We start from the raw sequence: 20076 nt of genomic DNA on the forward strand, positions 1-20076 counted from the left end.
AGAGCAATGCAGAAAAAGGATTAGCTTGGCATATCTCAGCCTTTTTGTGACTGTCAGTAAGGAATTGCTGCCACATGAATACCAACAACTAGCCAACTTTCTTTTTTTGGTCCTTTTTGATGTTACACATCAGAGAAATGTAGAACAAGTCTTTCCAAGGTGAGTAGATTGTTTCCTTCAAACTGTGTGATCCAGGTAAAGCAATGGCATATAGGAGATGATTCAGTGAACTGACTGTCATCTCTGACCAAATAGCGTTCACAGTCTTCCCTGTCAGCCAACTTTTCCTTTTCGCCTTGATTATCCACTTTCTCTTTCATTCCCTTCCACAGTGTTTTCCATGTCCCAATGTATTCTGCGATTTTCTCCCAAAGCTCCTCTCATAAACACAGATAAGCGGCTGAAAATCATTTCACTTTTAGGTTATTAATTTTAGCATTAATTACCCACAAAACCCTGCAAGAGCTGGTATGTGGGGCCTATGTGGCAGATATTCAAATCAAAAATAATACCTCCACGGTGCCTCCCACTGCAGCAGTCCACCTCTGTGACAGCCAGTACCAGTCGCTGTAGTTTATGCTTCCATGGGTTTTAATCTCAATAATCTCACCTAATTCCCCTCTTTCTCTATTATATTTCATGAACATTATCTGAAAAAATGAGGCCCTTTCACAAACCACATTACATAAGTGTTGCCACTGTGTGAAAAATAGTATCTGTAAAACTAGTTTAACCTTGAAAAACAAGTTCCAGTCATAATCTGCTTAGATGGGAAAATCACTGTAGGTCACAGAGTATCAAACAGCATATTGCTTTGTCAATAAAGCTGCTGGTAGCATTATGGGTCTCTGCAGAGAGGGAATAATTTCTGATACAAAGCTAAAGCAATTAGATTGATGAAAAACAGGAAAGTGTAATTTTCTTCTCTGTGGTGTCGTAATGTGGACTTACAGCACCAGTGAGAGAGCTAAGAGTGTACTGAGGGCACTGCAAACACGGAGCACAAATGTATATGATTGTGTACTCACCAGTAGAGATATGGTTTGTCTTTGTCAACATTGATGTTATTCAGGGGATCCATTCTGAACCAGGTGTTGAACGTAAAGCCATTCTGATAAGGCCACTTGGCAATAGGAGGTAAAGCAATGGCCTGGGACAAAAACAATGGAGTAAATTCAGGTTAATTCATTTGTAAACTTACTATACTCAGTATGCATGTATATACAGTATTATTGGAGCTGCTAACAGCGCAGATATCAGCGGTACATTTTTTGATATGCATGTGTATTTATTCATTTCATTTCTTTGATGAGCCAAACGTGTGTAATCTTTGACATCCATTACTGTGCAGAATAAGAGATGTTTTCTCATTTGTATGCATGAATTGTCTGTTATTTCACACTGGTAATCTGCGGGGCTCCATAAAAATGCACGAACACTTACCATTTTTAAAATGACTGCAGAATGGAAACGTGTGAAAACTTACTGCTGCACTGCGACCAGGAAAGTTGAAGAAGGCATCTGGACCGTGTCTCTGGGGCATCTGATTCAGCACCGCCAACATTTTAACCGCATGCTTTGGCTGCACAGGTGTAAAAAGAGTAACAAGGCAGTCAACGTTTTCTCTTTGACTGTTCGGACTATAGTCAAAACACTGCCAGTAACCTCATTCTGCACTTAGTCAATTACAGAACAAGGCCCAAACCGATTAGTATTAAGGCTCTCTGGGGGCAACTCAAGTGACAGTGTCAAACCACAGACAAAACAAACGATTATTTCTTTCGAACCCACTGGCTCCTTCTATCACTTACCCAGAGGCCTCCTTCCCCTCGTAGCATGCTGAAGAGCAGCTTCAGTTCCTTCACTGTGATGCTGTAGCTGGCCAGTACTCCCAACATGTCCACTAGCAAGTCTTTAAGGGCAAGACACCAAGCATGTATCACCAAGCACACACACACACACACACACACACACACACACACACACACAGACATATACAAGAGAAAAACGAGGAGACAGTGGACGATCATCAATGCAGCTGCATTTTACACATATTTCAATTTATCTGAACTGCACTGGAGGTCCTCATAGTGAAAAGCTTTCATATGCATAAACTCCTGGGATAATAAACCAGTTTTGCTTTAGTTTAGTTTCATTCTCATTGAGTTCACTGTCTGTGAAATCCCATTACATTTATCACAGAAACACTTCTAATACAATTACATGGAAACTGATTTGTAAATCAATGTTATGTCTAAATGGCAAATTGTTTAACTTGGAGTCGCACTAACACTGCAGGGAGAATGCATTTGGATTTCATCAGCTGAAACACAATTTACAAATTACACAAGGTATGGATGCAATTTGCACAGTGCAAAATATCAAAAGTGACACTAACTTCCCCAGACAGCCCCACAGTGACCTGAATACAGATTTGTCGGGTTCATTCCAGAGAAGCCTGCAAGGATCAAAAAGTTGAAAAGTATCCCAACTAGTCCTTCAAGCGGGAATGTTTGTAACTCCTCTTGGTATCAGCTACAATACTTTATGGAAATCCAACCATTCATTTGAGGTACTGTATTTTGTTAATGAATAAAGTGTTGGTCAAGGGGAAATTCTGGCCTGATGGTCACTACACAGTGCCCACTACACAGAAATAAGCCCTTTGATCATTCCTAACCCCTAAATAAATAAATATCCATCACATATTTCATGTGTCAAATGTACATTCTAATGCCTCCGAAATGTAATAAAGCAACATTATTGTAAAGTAAATACTTAACTTCTCTACTGTCAAGTATAAAACCAAGAGTACTATTGTTTGAAATTCACTTTTAATTAAAACTTTCAAGGGTCATTGTGACTTTTTGAAATAATTGGTGTCTCAAAGAATTGTTTGAAATAACTGAATTGCTCACAAAAATAAAAGGGAATGATCCAACCACAGTACAAAAGCATGCTCCAAAGACTTCTTTCTGATTTACATCTCTTTCATCACTTTCATATTTTCAATGTGTTTAAAGAAAATGCAAATCCATTCAAAGATACAGACACGTGATTTTGTTGCCCATGCACACATTACTTGCTAGTCATTACATTATATCAACAAATCTGAAAATTACGATAGCGTACTAGCACAGCTATTCTGCAAAAAGGCCTGGTCTTTATCATACCTGCAATCATGTCATCCACCAAGCTCATCTTGAGCAGCACCTGCTGGATGAGGCCAACCTCAGTGCTTGTTTGCAAGTTTCGAACACTTTTTCGAAGGATGGCGGTGAACATGCTCCAGATTTCAGCCTGGCAGGTGACGTCACAGTGCTCCAACAGCTCCACCATGCAGCCGATGCTCTCTGCATCTTGAATAATGAAGTTTGTCTCCAGATCAAACTCACCACCCACCAACTGCAGAATAAGATGGGACAGATGGAGAACGTAAGAAAAGATTTAATGTTTATGCCTTTTTTATGCCTGCTGTTTAAATTACCTTCTGTGTTCTGTCGATGTAATGGTCCAGCATGGAGCGACAAGGGTTACACTTAACTATTTCACACTAAGCACTGCTGTTTGACCTAGATTTAATGCCTGATTTTGATCAACTTGAAATTAACCCAGAGGTTACCCTTTCACATATTTTACGGGTCACTAATCCGATGGTGAAGGGCTGGCCAGCACTGGAAGAAGAAAGTGGAGATCTCTTTCCTTCTAAAAGGTTTTGATCAGAATTTAAGCACCCATGAAAATAAAATAGCCTAACATTTAATGGAAAGACGAGGGGGAGGGAGCCCCTATTGCCCCACTGCCACATTTGAGTCACAAATGATAATGACTATTAAGAAAGTAGAAAACAACAATCAATAATGCAGTTCTTCAAGTTCATCAAGCATGAAATTATCTTTCTAAAGAAGTGCATAGTATATATGGAGAGCACTGACAACAACTTTCTGGTGGGCATCAAAGCAAGCAGGTGGAAAATGGGCCTAGATACCCACTGCACATTACTGTGATTGGCAGGTAATAGCTAGGTGGGATCAAAAGCTGCCTAAAGTAGTGGAGAGAGACTATTCCGTGGAGGTATAAACCAGGCCTCACCTCCATCATCATCAGATCTTGGTGCAATTACATTACACCGATGTGTGTCACTGAACTGCTGGGACTTTAAGACTGGATAGTCTCTCTTTCCTCAGAGCGCCGTTGTTGTGCAGGTACAAACTCCACAAATGATGGGTGTTTTATTCTCTCTCAGGTATAACACACATCAATGTGCATTCAAAAGTGTAAGAAGAAAAGTGAAAGAGAGCTTTATGGGAAATGATGTACTTGAAATGATTTCAAAGAATTAAATCTCATAAAACACAGTTGTGCCATGTTTTTGTCTCTATATTCAACTGTTGTTGCAGTTCCAGACAGATAGATAGATCCATTATAAGTAATGTAGTAATGTAGAGAATCATAAGAAAATTTATTTCATTGGCAGCTTATTCTGGAAAAATGAAAAAGGAATTGCCTGCGTATTTTGACAGGTATCGACATTGGTGAAATACAGCCATGACATCTTTATCAATGAGCACAGAAAGCAGTGAAGCACTAATAATAATAGGAATTTCACAGCTTGAAAACTCATGGGGTAGAGGTAATATGCAGTCTGAGTCGGCTCAGTGGCTAAAATGCGCAGATGACTCCTATAAAGTCGAGCAAGCTGTAACACGTCTGTCTTCTAATATGTTAACTGGTATGGAAAATTAAACTGGTGGAAAGCTTGTTATTGGTATGCAGACAATCCTCAATGCCAAACTGCTCACTCCTCCTACCACTGCATAATGCCACCATGCATGTCCTGCAGCAGAGAGCCAAGCTCCAAAGATTCCAAACACAATAAAGCAGCATTTTGTTGCTCCATCCATCTGTCATGTAAAACATGCTGAATGTGATGGCCAAGTCCAATTGGGTAATGAGTATTACATTCATTGGGATTTTATTTTATTTTTTTAAATGCTGGAAGAAAGAATAAAAAACAAACTTGGACCATATGTACACACATGGAGGTGGAGAAATAAGAAACTGCGACCCTATCCCCGGGGTATCAGCCAAATGTTGCTGTCATGGATTGTGTGTAAAAACACAAGGAAAAGAAAAATACCACCATTTATTAAGGAGATCTTTCACTGTGTTATATGTCTGCGTATTGAAACTGATAAATATTGAAAAATATTCAAACTTTTGATGTGGACACGTATCATGTTTCATCTACCCCACAGGTTTGCTAATACGTTTTGCTACAAGCGCTTGGGGCAAAACTGTGCCTGAACACACTCATTGAAGTACTTAACAAGATTTACATGAAACATAAACAAATATACTTAATAAATAAAATAAAACATTGGACAAAAACCTAAAAACGGAGTCGGCACAGTATCCGACAAGCTCCCTTCCCCTTCATTTGTTCTTTGAAGATGCAAATTTCAAACAATAAAATAAGTTAAACTAGCTAAAGTGGACTACTATGAACTGCAGCAGACAAAAAGGTTATTTGTGTTCCGTTAAACTTCATAACAAAAAGGCATCCCAATCAAGCTCCTGAAGACAGGAAAATTGCTGTGCTTTTGTGATTTAACTGTGACAACACTGTTTGTGTTTACTTGCAGTGTATTATATGGTCGTTACTTTGTAGCATTGTGCAACATAATGAATACCAATATATCAACTGATCATGAAAAGAGGCTGTTTATGGACCCAGAGGCTGTCAAAAGCTGGTTGTCTGTCTGCAGCCATCACAACGCACATCACCCAATATTGCATACAAGGGTGGGAAAAAGCTATGATGTCTAGGCTAAATTTTTACTGCTATTGCCATTAATCACACTATTCACAGACACACCATAATCCTGTGAAGTGGTGTAATTGCAGATTCAGATCCCTAGAATAATTTTCACCCATTATGCTACAAGGAGTAAATAAAGACATGAAATCACTAATTACACACTCAACACATGGAAAGCAGAACTTCTCTGAGCCATATAAAATTCTAAAAGAGAAAATCAATGCAAAGTTGAATACCACTTAAGTTTAGTGATGTAAACCCCCTAATCAATGTTAAGAAATAAATGACCAAATTCTTTGAATACAGGGGCAAACTTTTGTAGTCTGTTATTACATCAGTAAAAACTAAGGTGTTACATAGTAAAACATTAACCTGTAAATTGAAATTCATTCCAAATTCATTGATTGTCATTGAAATTCCTACAATAGACAGGGCAAAACATAGCGCTCCAAAGAATTGTCTAAAGAACTTTGAGATGATTAGAGGATCATTAGGACCAAATGGCCTCACAGTTTCTCTGCAGTGATGGAGAACCTGTCGGACAGGCAACAATCTCAAACACTCCATTAATTAGGACTTCTTGGTAGAATAGCTGGATATATTCCACTTCTACATTAAAGGCTTATGGCAGCCTGCCTGGAGTTTACTTAATGACAGTAAACCTGACAGCACAAGATGAATATTGTGCTGAATATTCTGTTGCCTGGTGAGAAAAACTGGAACGCTGGCCTGAGGGCCAAGTGGCAAATCAAGCAGCAGCAACCAGTTACAGCTCATCACCTGACTATTACCGTTCAAACAAAGATGATGTTAATGGCTGCAGCATGCTAATAGGACTGAGGAAACCCTACGCAAAGCTGAATGCAGAGAAGTCAGGACAAAAACCTACAGGTGACATTAGAATGGGGTGAGGATTCACCTTTCAGCGCGACAATGACCTTTCAACAGACAGCGCAGACAACGCTGTAGTGGCTTCGTGACAAGTAAATGTGAAAATGAAAGAAACCCATCCAGTTTGACAGAAGCTAAGAGGATCGCCAAAGCACAACACGAAAAGGGCTACTTGATGGTAAAAACAGAAGACTTGAAGATGTGCCTGCTGCAAATGGCGCCTTTAGAGAGAAATAGAGTCTGAATGTCAAGGTTAATTAGACATCTGTGTTTCATATTTACTTAATCTGCATTTTTTTTTTTAAAGTCGTTTCTTAACCAGCCAATGCTTAATGCAATCAAAGGGTTTTACATTTCACACCTCTTTATACAACTGTCTAATGAGTATCACAGAGAAGCAGTCTGTGGGTGTAGTATAGGATCATTTAGCACAGTCAATTATGCCACCTGCAATAGTGGCCAGTGTGAAATGTTCATCTTTCACACAGCTCCCGATGGAAGCACAAAGGGCCACAGACAAAAATGCAAGGTGAGTTTTCATTCCCTCCAAAACACCACCGCCAGAATTAAATGTTCAGTTTTCTTTCTGACTCCCTGCTGGCTCTCCAGCACTTATCTAAAACACTACAATAGCAAAAAACACTAACAGTGAGAGAATGTGACTATATGTAACAGGGTCAATTATACAGCAATGTGTACATATATTATAGATTTGTTATTGTTTAATTACACAAAATCTGTGTTACATTAAGTTTATTTTATTTATATTCATTTTAGTTAACACCTGACAGGTTGGCCTCCGAGTCGGTATGTGGAACTATTGTGCAACAGTTTTAGTTGGTACCCCTACGTTCTGGTTGTAATGTGACACACCCCGGAAGACAGGGGTTCCGGAATTTTTACCTCGTGCTCGGGTTTGTTTTTGGTCTCCGTGGGAGAGGGGCATGCATCTCAAAAGACTGACCGGAGGATTTTGTATACGTTGCTGTTGTCAGGAGCTGCAAATAAAGCAGATACGGCTTTCAAAAGTTATCGGCGCCCGAGTCTCTGTCTCACACACAACGCAGAGTCAGACACCACCGGTTACACTTGGTGCCGTTACGACCCGTTGCATCCCCGATCAGCGCCCGTCTGGTTCCCGGGGTACGGCTGCTGACACCTGGCTCCTGGCTCCTGGCTCCTGTTCGTCATTCCTGCCTATTTGTCGCTGCTGCTCCGCGGCGTCGGAGAACTGTGCTTGCTCCCGCGGGTGCGCGAGGTTTGCTGACTGATTAAAAACTCGTCAAAGAGACTCCGGACCACTGCTTTGGAGTGTGTGACTTTTGTTTTTTTTCCTCCTCTCTTTCTCCCGTGATTTTATTTCATGTTGGTTTATGCTGGTGATACTACTATGACCCGCCAGTGCATTGAAGGACAAAAAAGGTGAAGACATTTAACAGCAGGAACAGGACAAACCTGAGAGGGCATATTATAACTGATGACAGGTTGATGGGCTCATAATTTATATTGGTCGAGTTTTTGAACTGAGCCTTTTTGTTTTACATCAGTTTTGGGTCATTTCATTTTTTTTCTTGATCTCTTATATGTGGTCATGCATATGAGGATTTAAGTTACATTTTGGGGGATTTTATGCTCTTTATTTGTACTCATACTGTTGGTTTGTGCATAACTGTCACAGTTTTTCTTTTCTGCCAATATTGCACTCATATTGTGATATTAGCATAGCTCTTTGTGGTGCCAGGGGTAGATTTTTTTTTTGTGTGGTTCATAATATGGATAGACATTTACATGATGTCACATTTGGAGTGGGGAGGGGCAGATGGGTTGCTGGAAGGGGTCGGTTCATGTCCCCTGGTGTTCCAGAATACACAGCTGATCAGACAGTTAACCCACTTCTGACCCCCACTGCTAGTTCCACGCCAATTACCCAGTCAAACCCCAAGCCCACACAAGTCATATCAGTTGATGATTTTGGAGACATGATTGCAAGTTTGGCTAAACAAATTGGAGAAAACATCTCAGCCAGCCTTAACACCATTCACCAACCCAGTACTGTCCAGCCTCAGTCTCCCACTGAAAGTGAGTCATCCAGCAATGCAGGTTTGTCTCAGTTGAAGGTTGTTGTGCAGTCAGACACCAAAGCTCCACCTTACTTCAGGGGTGATCATGCTGATGTGTTCTCTGTTCATGAATGGGAGGACATGATGAGATGTTACCTGAATAGGGTGAAATGTGACACTCCTGCTGAAATGTTTGACCTGATAATGTCGAGACTGACAGGCAAAGCTAGGGATGTGGTCAAGGTGTCGCTCCGCAGCCGCCCTAAACTGAGTACAGCCGACCAGCTCACAGCTGTGTTTGACATATTGAAAGGTAACTTCAGTGAGCTCACATACTCAAACTTACCCATGAAAGATTTCTACAGCACCATTCCCCGTGTTGGTGAGAATGCTATGGACTATTGGATTCGCCTTAACAAGTCCATCGACGCCGCTGACGAATGTCTGCGGAGGCGGGGTAAATCTGTGGAGGACCCCGGTGCTGAAGTGGTCTTAATGTTCATTAATCATTGTCCTGACCCCAGGCTTGCCATGTCATTCCATCTGAAGGCACCGGAGCAGTGGACTACAGCGGAGGTTCAGGAGCGTCTGGATGCTCACATGAGACATTTGAGGAAGACAGCAGCCCAATCCCAGCACACAGTGGGTTTGTCGGCCTACAGTCAGAGCCCCGTGGCTGATTCTTTCCACCCTCCTGATCTTAGCACGTCCCAGGCTGCTTTAGTAGCACACCAACCAAAGACACCTTCTAACTCTCTACTAGCCTCTGCCCTGGCCTGCAGTCAGCCCCAGTCAGACAATGTTGTAGTGAGCCCACGTGAGCCTGCTTCTCTGTCTCCGCCTCCTTCTGCCGTCTCTGACCCTGCTCATGCTGCCGTTGACTCACCTACTACCAACCTTGGTGTTCAACAGATTGTGGCAATGTTTGACAAAGTTCTGTCCTTGTGCAACGCTTCCCTTGCAACCACTCAAAGGCCAGTCAGCCGACAGCAGGGCAACCGTCAACCAGCCCACCATCGAACTGGTCAACCCCGTAACCCACTGCCTTCTGAGCCTCTTGCATGCAAGGTTTGTGGTTCCAGGGATCACTCTACCCATGCACACTGTAGGCTGTACAGATTGTGCCTCAACTGCTTCAGTCCCGGTCACATAAAGAGCCAGTGCCAGCTGGCCTCCCCTTCTCCAGCCATGCCACTGCCTTCTCCCTCCAGTGCTGATTTAAACTAGGCCGCCTGTGTAAGGAGAGGGGTAACATGGGCGGTACTGGTGACACCCTCAGTAAGGAAAATGACTTGCAATCAATCTACGTGAACTGCTGTAGTGGTCTCCCTGATGACAAAAAAGTTATTGTTGTGGGTTCACATAGAGTGGAAGGAGCTAGTGACCTGTTTTATGCTCCAGTGTCTGTCGGGGGTCAGTCTACTTTGAGAGGGATGCTTGATTCAGGGAGCATGTCATGCACGCTCAGTGTGGAGGCGGAGTCCAAGCTTAGAGCTGCTGGTGTTCTCCCTGATCGTCAGCTTGTGCCTGAGAAGGTAGTCCTTGTCGGCTGTGGCGGCCTTACAACACAACCCAGTTGTATTTATGACCTGGAAATTGAGCTTTATGGGTCCAAATTCATTGTGCCGACTTTCCTTGTCCCGGGGCAGAGAGACGAGCTCATCGTTGGAAGCAACGTCATTAGGCCCATAATACAGAGGATGAAGTCCGATGAGAAGTACTGGGAGCTCATCCACTCCAGCACCTCGGACCCTGATTGTGAGCAATTTCTTCAGTTGCTCAGTTGCATTACTCGTTGGTCTGGTCCTGAACTGCCTGATAAAGTTGGAACAGTCAGACTGCGGCAGGCTATCACTCTTGCACCACAGGGGGAGCATCTGGTGTGGGGAAAGCTACCCAGTAGTGCTCCTGTGTCTCCTGGGAGCACTGTCATTGTGGAGCCCACCTCTTCCCGTTCAGCCCCTAAAGATATCATCATTGGGAGGGTTGTGACACCCATGTGGGGAGATCGTTGGGTCCCAATGAAGATCCTTAACCCAACAATGAAACCTGTGACACTGCGCCGCAATGCAAAAGTGGCAGACGTGTTTCCTTGTGTGGCAGTGGAGGACCTCCCTCTCTCCCAGGGTGTGAGTAGGCCACAGACCAGTCAGACTGACCCTAACCCCAACTCAGGTGCCACCCCTAACCTCTTTCAGCGGCTTAAGGACTGTGGATTGGCGGACATCAACCTTGAAGACTGTGAGGTGTCGGGTGAGTGGAAACAGCGGCTCGGTGAACTTGTGCTCGCTTACCAAGATGTCTTCTCCAAAGACAAGTTGGACTGTGGGGAAGCGAAGGAGTTTGTCCATCGAATACACCTCACTGATGATCGTCCCTTCAGACTGCCCTATCGCCGTGTCCCTCCAGCTCACTATCATAAACTGAGAGAGGTGCTGTCTGAGATGGAGTTGAAAGGTATCATCAGTAAGTCAGTCAGCGAATATGCTTCGCCGCTGGTCCTTGTCTGGAAGAAGTCAGGAGAACTAAGGATCTGTACTGACTTTCGCTGGCTTAATGCAAAGACCGTCAAGGACGCCCACCCACTGCCTCACCAGGCCGACTGTCTTGCCGCCCTTGGTGGTAATGCCTTTTTCAGCACCATGGATCTCACATCAGGGTTCTACAACATCCCCCTCCATGAGTCTGACAGGCGGTACACGGCCTTCACGACACCCTTGGGCCTGTACGAATATAATAGACTTCCCCAGGGCTTATGCAACAGTCCCGCATCATTCATGCGGATGATGATCAGTGTGTTCGGGGATTTGAACTTCTCCAGCCTCCTCTGTTATCTGGACGATCTTCTCGTCTTCGCTCCATCTGAGGAGGAAGCCCTGAAACGGCTGGAGGCTGTCTTCTCACGTCTCAGAGCCAACAACCTGAAGCTGGCACAGAGGAAGTGCTACTTCCTGCGCAGGTCTGTGAGGTTTCTTGGGCATGTGGTGGACTGTGGTGGTGTCTCAGTCGACGAGGAGAAAGTGAGGGCCATCTCAGCTTTCAAGCGGGAGGACCTCATGAACGATGACGGCTGCACCCCATCTCAGCGGCGGGTCAAATCTTTCCTTGGGATGGTCCTGTATTATCAGCATTTCATCCCTGGCTGTTCTTCCATTGCAAAGCCACTCTACACCTTGACTGCAGGACAGAAGAGGAGAGTTAAAGGCTCCTTTGGTCGGAGACGGGCTGGCACCTTTCGAGAACTGACTCCCCAGGATTGGACCCCTGCCTGTGATAAAGCATTTGAGGATCTGAAAAGCGCACTCCTCAACAGTGTGATGTTGGCTCACCCGGATTTTGATAGGCCTTTTGTTCTCTCCACTGATGCTTCCCTTGACGGTCTCGGTGCTGTTCTATCTCAGGTGCCTGCCGGTGAGGAGAAGGCGAGACCCATTGCCTTTGCGAGCAAGACTCTCAGTCGCAGTCAAGCCAACTATCCTGCCCACAGACTGGAATTCTTGGCTCTGAAGTGGGCAGTTTGTGATAAGTTTAGCCACTGGCTCAAGGGTCACAGATTTACTGTCTGGTCTGACAACAATCCGCTCACATACATCTTGACCAAGCCGAAACTTGATGCTTGTGAGCAGCGGTGGGTCTCTAAGCTGGCTCCGTATTGCTTTGAGATCAAGCATATCCCTGGCAGGCTGAACGTGGTGGCAGATGCCCTCAGCAGAGACCCATTTGTGAGGCCTCTGAGGCAGCGGCTGCTGTGTGAACCTTACTCTGAACTGCTGGACCAAGTATGTGATGTCAGTGATGGATGCGTGCAGGATGCCTTCCGCCTCACGTGCCAGCCACAGTCACTGGGGAGTGCCTCTCACTCTGCTGCTATTGAGGGCTCAATGTCTGAAGATGATGTCTCCTCCCTCCTCTCTTCATTGGACGAGTGGGACTCTGCCCCCAGGCAGCGGGCGGCCTCCGCAGCTGACCATCTCACCACCCTCAGACTTCCTGACCAGGATATGTTGCCTTCATTGTCTCTTGCTGAGCTTCAGTCACATCAGCAGCAGGACCCGGTTATCTCAAGAGTCGCTCACTATGTTGACAGGAAGCGTAGACCTTCCAGACGTGAACGCTGCAATGAGAGTCAGCCAACTCTGAGAGTCCTGAAGCAATGGGATAAGCTAACGCTCCTGAACGGCATCCTCTATAGGGTAACAAAGGATCCCTTGACCAAACAGAAGAGGTTCCAGTTTGTTGTGCCTGAGTCCCTGAAGGAGGATGCGTTGATGGGTGTTCATGATCGTGCTGGTCATCAAGGTCAGCCCCGCACACTTTCCCTGGCCCGCCAGCGTTTCTTCTGGTACGACATGGAGAAGGATATCCGCAGTCATGTGAAGCACTGCCACAGGTGTGTTCTCAGCAAGACTCCCGAGCCTTCTGCAAGAGCCCCACTGGAGAGCATCAAGACCTCCGTCCCTCTTGAGCTCGTGTGCATTGACTTTTGGTCAGCTGAGGACAACCACAACAAGGCGGTGGATGTTCTTGTAGTGACTGATCACTTCACGAAGTTGGCACACGCGTTTCCCTGTCAGGATCAAACTGCCAAGAGGGTGGCCAAGAAGCTGTGGGACAACTTTTTCTGCATCTACGGTTTCCCCCAACGCCTCCATTCTGACCAGGGGGCGAACTTCGAAAGTGAGCTGATCGCTGAGCTCTTGGAGTTGTCGGGGGTTGGCAAGTCCCACACCTCACCTTACCATCCTATGGGGAACGGCAGCACGGAGAGGTTTAACCGCACCTTAGGCAACATGTTGAGATCTCTACCCCTTCGCTCCAAACAGAAGTGGCCACAAATGATCCAGACCATGACCTTTGTATACAATTGCACTGTTCATGAGACCACAGGGTTCGCGCCCTTCTACTTGATGTTCGGGAGAGTCCCTAGGTTGCCGGTTGACCTTCTCTTCAAGAACGTGCTTCATGATTTGACTGTGGGTGACTATGGTGCTTATGTGAAATCCCTTCTGGAAGACCTGCACTGCGCCATGGCACTGGCTCAGAAGAACTGCACAGCTGAGCAGAGACATCAGTGTGACCAGTACAACAAACGGGTCAAAGGTCAGCCTCTGTCTCTCGGTGACCAAGTGCTGCTGGCGAACAAAGGCGTTAAGGGGAAACGTAAGCTCTCTGACAAGTGGTTGCCTGTTGTGTTTACGGTGGTGGCCTCGAAGCCTGCCCTGCATATCTACCGGATCAGGGATCCAAAGGGACATGAACGTGTCGTTCACCGGAACCTGCTGCTTCAGGTCAACTTCCTTCCGCTGGAGGAAGCTGTGGATGATGATGCTCCCATGTCCATGGCCGCCACCGGTATGGCCAATGACCCCCCTGGATCTGGTTGGCATGAGGCGGATGTGTCTGATTTGGACACTGCAGCTGCGACGGCTGAGCCATCCCTTGCTGACTCTCTCTCAAGTGTTGGTGACTGGGATGATGGCCGCACTGCCTCATGGGTCCGTGAGCGGTCCTCCATTGATGGGCTCCCTAATCCAGACTGTCAACCACTTCCTCCTGTAGCAGCCTTGCTTGCTGCTGGTGGCCCTGCCACTGCCCTGGATCCCCCGACGGCTCTCCCGGACTCCCTACCGCAACCACCGCCTGCCAGTCCGCCTCAGGCATCTGGTGCAGACGGCCTACTTACCTCACGGTTCGGCAGGATCATCAAACCGGTGTGCCGCTTTATCGAGTCCATGGCACAACTTGATTCCATGCTAGGGGTTCAGTTAGATACCCGTCCTGCTGTTCTTCATGTGTAAAATGTGTGAATCAGGGTGGCGTGTTATATGAGCTGCTCTTGTTGTTGTAATGGTTACATGTTGCTGTGTAGGACCTTGAGTTGTATTTTTTTTGTGCTCACCCACATCGTTGGCCTGTGTGTGTGGTGTATAAGGCACCTCATCTTGTCTATGGAGTACTGTGAGTTCTTGCTAGGCGCCAAGCAGATCTCTTGTTCTCTTATCCTTTTAATAGGAAGCTCATATTGCTGGTTCATGTCATTTGGTTGTTTTCTTAATGGCCAGTGTGTTTGCGTGGATTGTTATGCTACCCAGAATTTTGTGTAATTCTAGGGGGGTGAGTGTAACAGGGTCAATTATACAGCAATGTGTACATATATTATAGATTTGTTATTGTTTAATTACACAAAATCTGTGTTACATTAAGTTTATTTTATTTATATTCATTTTAGTTAACACCTGACAGGTTGGCCTCCGAGTCGGTATGTGGAACTATTGTGCAACAGTTTTAGTTGGTACCCCTACGTTCTGGTTGTAATGTGACACACCCCGGAAGACAGGGGTTCCGGAATTTTTACCTCGTGCTCGGGTTTGTTTTTGGTCTCCGTGGGAGAGGGGCATGCATCTCAAAAGACTGACCGGAGGATTTTGTATACGTTGCTGTTGTCAGGAGCTGCAAATAAAGCAGATACGGCTTTCAAAAGTTATCGGCGCCCGAGTCTCTGTCTCACACACAACGCAGAGTCAGACACCACCGGTTACATATACACTTTATTTGGCGCCTATCTCTGACCTCTACTATGATGGTTTTTGATGACAGAACACTGCTAGCCTTGGTGTGTTTACCACAATTAAACCCAACGGCGGCTCAGTGTGCTGGTGAGACTGAGGTCCTCTGCTAAATCCTTTCTCACGGAGACTCAGAGAAGATAGCGAGTCAGCAATGTGCACAATAAAACTCCTGCTTTGGGAAAGACACGTGAAAGACAAGCGTCAATGAGGCAGGACACTCAAAGAAACTAAGCTCCATGTGTTGGAGTATAAGTATGTTTCCCAATGGGTATTGGATCTATGAATTAATTAAAGGCCTTAGCTATTACAAAAACCTAAGGAAACAGCTTACCCACAGCTCATGGCTGAGATCTAAGATATAAACAGCAAGATAAGACACTTTGTTAAAACTGGATATCAGCCTGTCCTTGGACATTATTTTTAAAACTTTGGAAAAATAAAAAATAAAATTAAAATCTAACTAAAATCACATCTGATGGATCAGTATTTATGACAAATGAGGAATCATAAAATGCATGTCGTAGAAATTTATTATTGGAGGCCTCATCTTGCCATGTTGCCATAAATCTGCGAGTCATCTGTGTTGTGCAACTGTTGTTCACAGTTGCCATTGGACCCGATGATTTCATACTCATCTTGATTCAGTGAATACAGACAAGCATGTTATATTTATCGCAGAAAAAAATAATGTCAAGGATCAGTTTTTATGTTGGATGGATGTTTTTATTGATAAAAAAAAAAAAACTATTAGCCTACATGACACAAGTCTGCATTCTTTCTGAATGGGAGAACTGCGTATTCACCCACATGGGAGAGATGACCTAAAGAGTGCATTTTCTTTTTATGTGGCTAGGAGCTCAGCATACGGGACGTCAAACCCAACTAATCATTCCACGTACTCTCTCCTTCTCCCTTTCTTGTCTCTGCTTCTCACGAAAGGGTGGAAATTGAAAAATAATGGGCTCTGACTTAAGTCTTTCAGGTATTTTAGGTCTCTGGAACTGTCGTAGTAAAAGACAACTTGTCAGTCAGCGTGTCAAGTGTCAGCTTAAGCATTTATCTTTGCACACCCACCCAACCAATCTGTATTCATGTTGTTTCCACTCAAGCACAAACTCAAATGGAATTAAGTCTTCTGACATTTCTTTGAATGCATCATAATTCAACATCAAAGAAGCTTGGAAGTTCTCTATAGTGTGAATTCACTGACTTGCAGAGACACACAGACTTCCAGGCAATATCAGCCCAGTGTAATGGAGAGAAGCAAATTCAGCAGCCAATGCTCCATGCTGCGAGACGCAAGAACCCATGTGCTCATTTAAATCAGGCTTTTACAGACGGACGAAAGCTAAACCATTTCCCTGTTCCCAGGACAGGGGCCACAGAAGGAGGAAACCTGCCTCCTGCAGCTGTGGCTAATCAAATCATTTCAATTAAGAATCATTTAAAATTCTTTATCTTACTATATTGCCATGAATCTGCAAGTCAATCTGTGTTGTGCAACTCTTGTTCACAGTCGTCATTGGATCCGATGCTTTCAAACTTAAATGATTCAGTAAATACTGAAAAGCGTGTTATATTTACCACAGAAATACATAATGTGAATGATTAGTTCTATGTTTTTAGAAATAAAAAAAAGCTTATTAGCCTGTGTCTGTTCTGTTCCCTGGAGAGGGGCGACAGAGGGAGGAAACCTGCCTCCTGCAGCTATGGCTAATCATATAATTTCAATTAAGAATATTTTCTCTGGATTATTAAAACGCTCAGAAGCTCAGTGGAGCTGCAGGTTGGTAATTTGCAAACCAGAGAAGAGGAAGGTAGAAGGAACAACTCTAAAATGAAAGGCAGGGGAGTAATACCACTTTAATTAGGCTCTAACTTGTATCTATGCAGCTCAAGCTGGCAGACCTGTCAGGTTGGTTACACAGGAGCAGTGAGTGACAGCCAGCTCCTTTCACTATAATAGCACTGAGACTTGGAGAAAAGACCTTTCCATTCACAAACCAGAACCAAAACTAGATTAACAAATGTCTTTCAGTCAACCTTGTACATTGGCCCGAGGTTCACTGAACTCCTCACCAGCTTATTGTCACTTGCACCTGGCTGACCGGGAAAAGAATGAGATCCAGTGATCTGGCAGATAATAGAGCAGAGGTTGTTGCTGAGGAAATTAAAGAACGTGCGTCATTACAGTGATTCTTAAATGAGCTGGGAATAACATTCCACCAAGCAGGCATTTATTTTATTTTTCGTTGTCGCAAAACCAAAAATGTGTGTGCGATTGAGCAATTAAGTATGTGCTTAGCAAATAAGGTGCGCTTAGTTTAACTGTTCATCCCTTTTGCTCCTTTCTTTTAACACAATAGGGTAATGAGTCTCAATCAAGTTTTTTTTTTTTTTTTTTTTTTTTACCCCACTCCCCCTTAGAAAGAATTCATTTGTGCGTCATTGCTATAAGACAGTTATCTGAGCCCTCAAGAATCCCTCCACTTTCAACTGCTTCTGATTAGACCAGGGCTGAAGGCTCTCCGTCGCCATGGTGACAGGCAGCAAAGATTGGACTTGAGACAGTTTCTAAGGGAAGCCTACAGTGGCCACTAAATTGGGTGAAAATAAATAGAACTGATGTCCTATTTACGAAGACTGCTGGTGGAGTGCGAACATTGCAGTGAAGGAGCCTCTCGGGGGCAGAAGTGAAGAGGAGGGGTGTTCTCCCCGATATTTCTAAATGAATAAAATGAGGTGTTCCAGATTCAAATCCAGGTTCATCTAGCCTAACATAGGTGGACAGTAGCTGTTGACAGGAGTAATACCCACCCTCTTGTTTTTTAATGGATATTATGAGATGTGAAAACATGCCCATCCCCTTTTTTTTTCCAAAATCTGGTTTTTGCCCCTAAGATTTACTACAATCACACTAAACTGGGTGCATTGTTTTGAACTCAAACCAGAGGGCTGTTGTGTGTGTGTATATGATGCATTCATGTGCTAGAGTGAAGCTCCAACATATGATGTTCAGTGGTGCTCACAAACGGCACTGCATGAACAAGAAGAAGGCCAAACTAGGAAAAGCAAACATGAAACGAATATGGATGTCATAAAAAGGACCGTATAAGTTTGTGGCTTTTTCAAGTAAAAGCACTCTTAATACTTTGGAGCCAAACTATTCTGGTAAAGCGTACCAAGCAAAATAACAAAGTTCAGCTACAGAATCAGAACAGCCTGCAGCTGACGTTTAAAGCCAAACGCAGTCAAAGGGATCAAGTATGATGCAAAAATGTGGTATGCAGAAGTAAAGAGGAGGAAACAATGAATTGGCTTTTCTGCAAGTGATTAGCAGCACCAGAGGGAATTACACACGAAACTCAATATCCATATACACCAGTAGAATACTTGAATTAAAAACAAACCCTCTCACTTCAGTCACTTAAAAATATATATTTCTCTGCGACAATGAAACAAAAGCAGGTCAATGTGTTTGAACTGTTAAAAAAGTGAAAGACATTAATGGTTCACTGGCATTCTGAGCATTAAAAACTATTTGCTATGTACAGATATAGGGTACATATTGAGTAATGGTGACCTGAGCAGAGAATGAAGTCACGCTCCCTCTGTGTGAGTGTGTGTGTGTGTGTGTGTGTGTGTGTGTGTTGTAATCCAAGCTTCTCTGTCCTTTGTTTTGGTCTTAAGGCCGGCCACACTTGCTTGCTAGTCTGTGAATTGTTTACTGAGCGAAGCGATAGCACAGAGAAACTGAGCTGAAAAACAAGTCAGCTCTGCTGCTCAGCAACAGGCTCAGCTAAGCTAATGCAAAGAATTCACTGGCACAAATAACTGCAGATATGCACGAATATTTTTCACATTAATTCATTCTTTTTATGTGATGCACTCTCTTTTTAGAATATGTTATTGAAAATAATGAATCATTTTTAAATCCCTTAAAGTCCAGGTGATATTAGGCACAGTATTATAATAGACTCCCACAAAAGACCAGGCAATAAAATAATTTCATAGTATTTCATTTTAAAAAATGTGGATGTTGTTTTTTTTTCAATAATGGAAATAATATTGGCTAAAATAATACAATAGTTTAAATGAAATATGAAGGATAGAACATTAACAGACATACAGGCCATTAAATTAGAGTGCCAGTATAATCATTACACAAATTATGGCCAACTCAGTCATACTCATCGGTGGTCATCATAATAAGCAGAAGGTTTTTTTTTTGTCTGATGGAAGATCACCAACTAATATCTTATACCCTTTTTCTAGAACCATACCATACCAACTTGTGTATGCATGTGGTAAAACGCAACATGAATTGCTAGAAGTACAGAAAAAGGATTTCCAGATTCTGTCTCTGTTTTGCATTCCTGACTTTGAAAACGTGGAAAGAAAATACAACTCTCTAATTAGTAGAGCAACTAAGAAAAATGTGGAGCTGAGAAACACATACGAAAAAGTCAAACTAACTTGGAAACTTATTTGCGCAAAGCAGTCTGTTTATGCTTGAAGACAAATCCATAAATTGGTAAACTGGGCTTGTCTAAGCGCATCTATCCCAGGATCTCAGAGTGCCTGCATTTCCATTTTTTCTCCAATGTGTTAATGCTACAGGGACTTGAAAAGAAAGATGTATGAAGGCATTATGCAAACAATAGCATGCATTGAGACAAAATGGCACTGCCACTCCAGGGAACGATTCTAAGGAGTTCAGTTGGAAGCCTACCTA

At 43.8% G+C, this 20076-nt stretch overlaps 1 protein-coding gene across 1 annotated transcript in view; it reads right to left on the reverse strand.

Annotated features, from left to right (window-relative positions):
* The window catches only part of nbeab (neurobeachin b), a 191559-nt gene that overhangs the window by 137342 nt on the left and 34141 nt on the right, over positions 1 to 20076 (reverse strand). The window contains exons 2-5 of the mRNA XM_070828730.1: positions 3174 to 3405; positions 1812 to 1912; positions 1487 to 1582; positions 1029 to 1150 (exon numbers count right to left, since the gene is read on the reverse strand). Coding sequence (XP_070684831.1) covers positions 1029 to 1150; positions 1487 to 1582; positions 1812 to 1912; positions 3174 to 3405 — 551 coding nt within the window. The remainder of the gene's footprint in view (positions 1 to 1028; positions 1151 to 1486; positions 1583 to 1811; positions 1913 to 3173; positions 3406 to 20076) is intronic.

This window comes from Pempheris klunzingeri, chromosome 4 (assembly GCF_042242105.1).
Source record: "Pempheris klunzingeri isolate RE-2024b chromosome 4, fPemKlu1.hap1, whole genome shotgun sequence".
In the NCBI taxonomy this organism is placed as follows: domain Eukaryota; kingdom Metazoa; phylum Chordata; class Actinopteri; order Acropomatiformes; family Pempheridae; genus Pempheris; species Pempheris klunzingeri.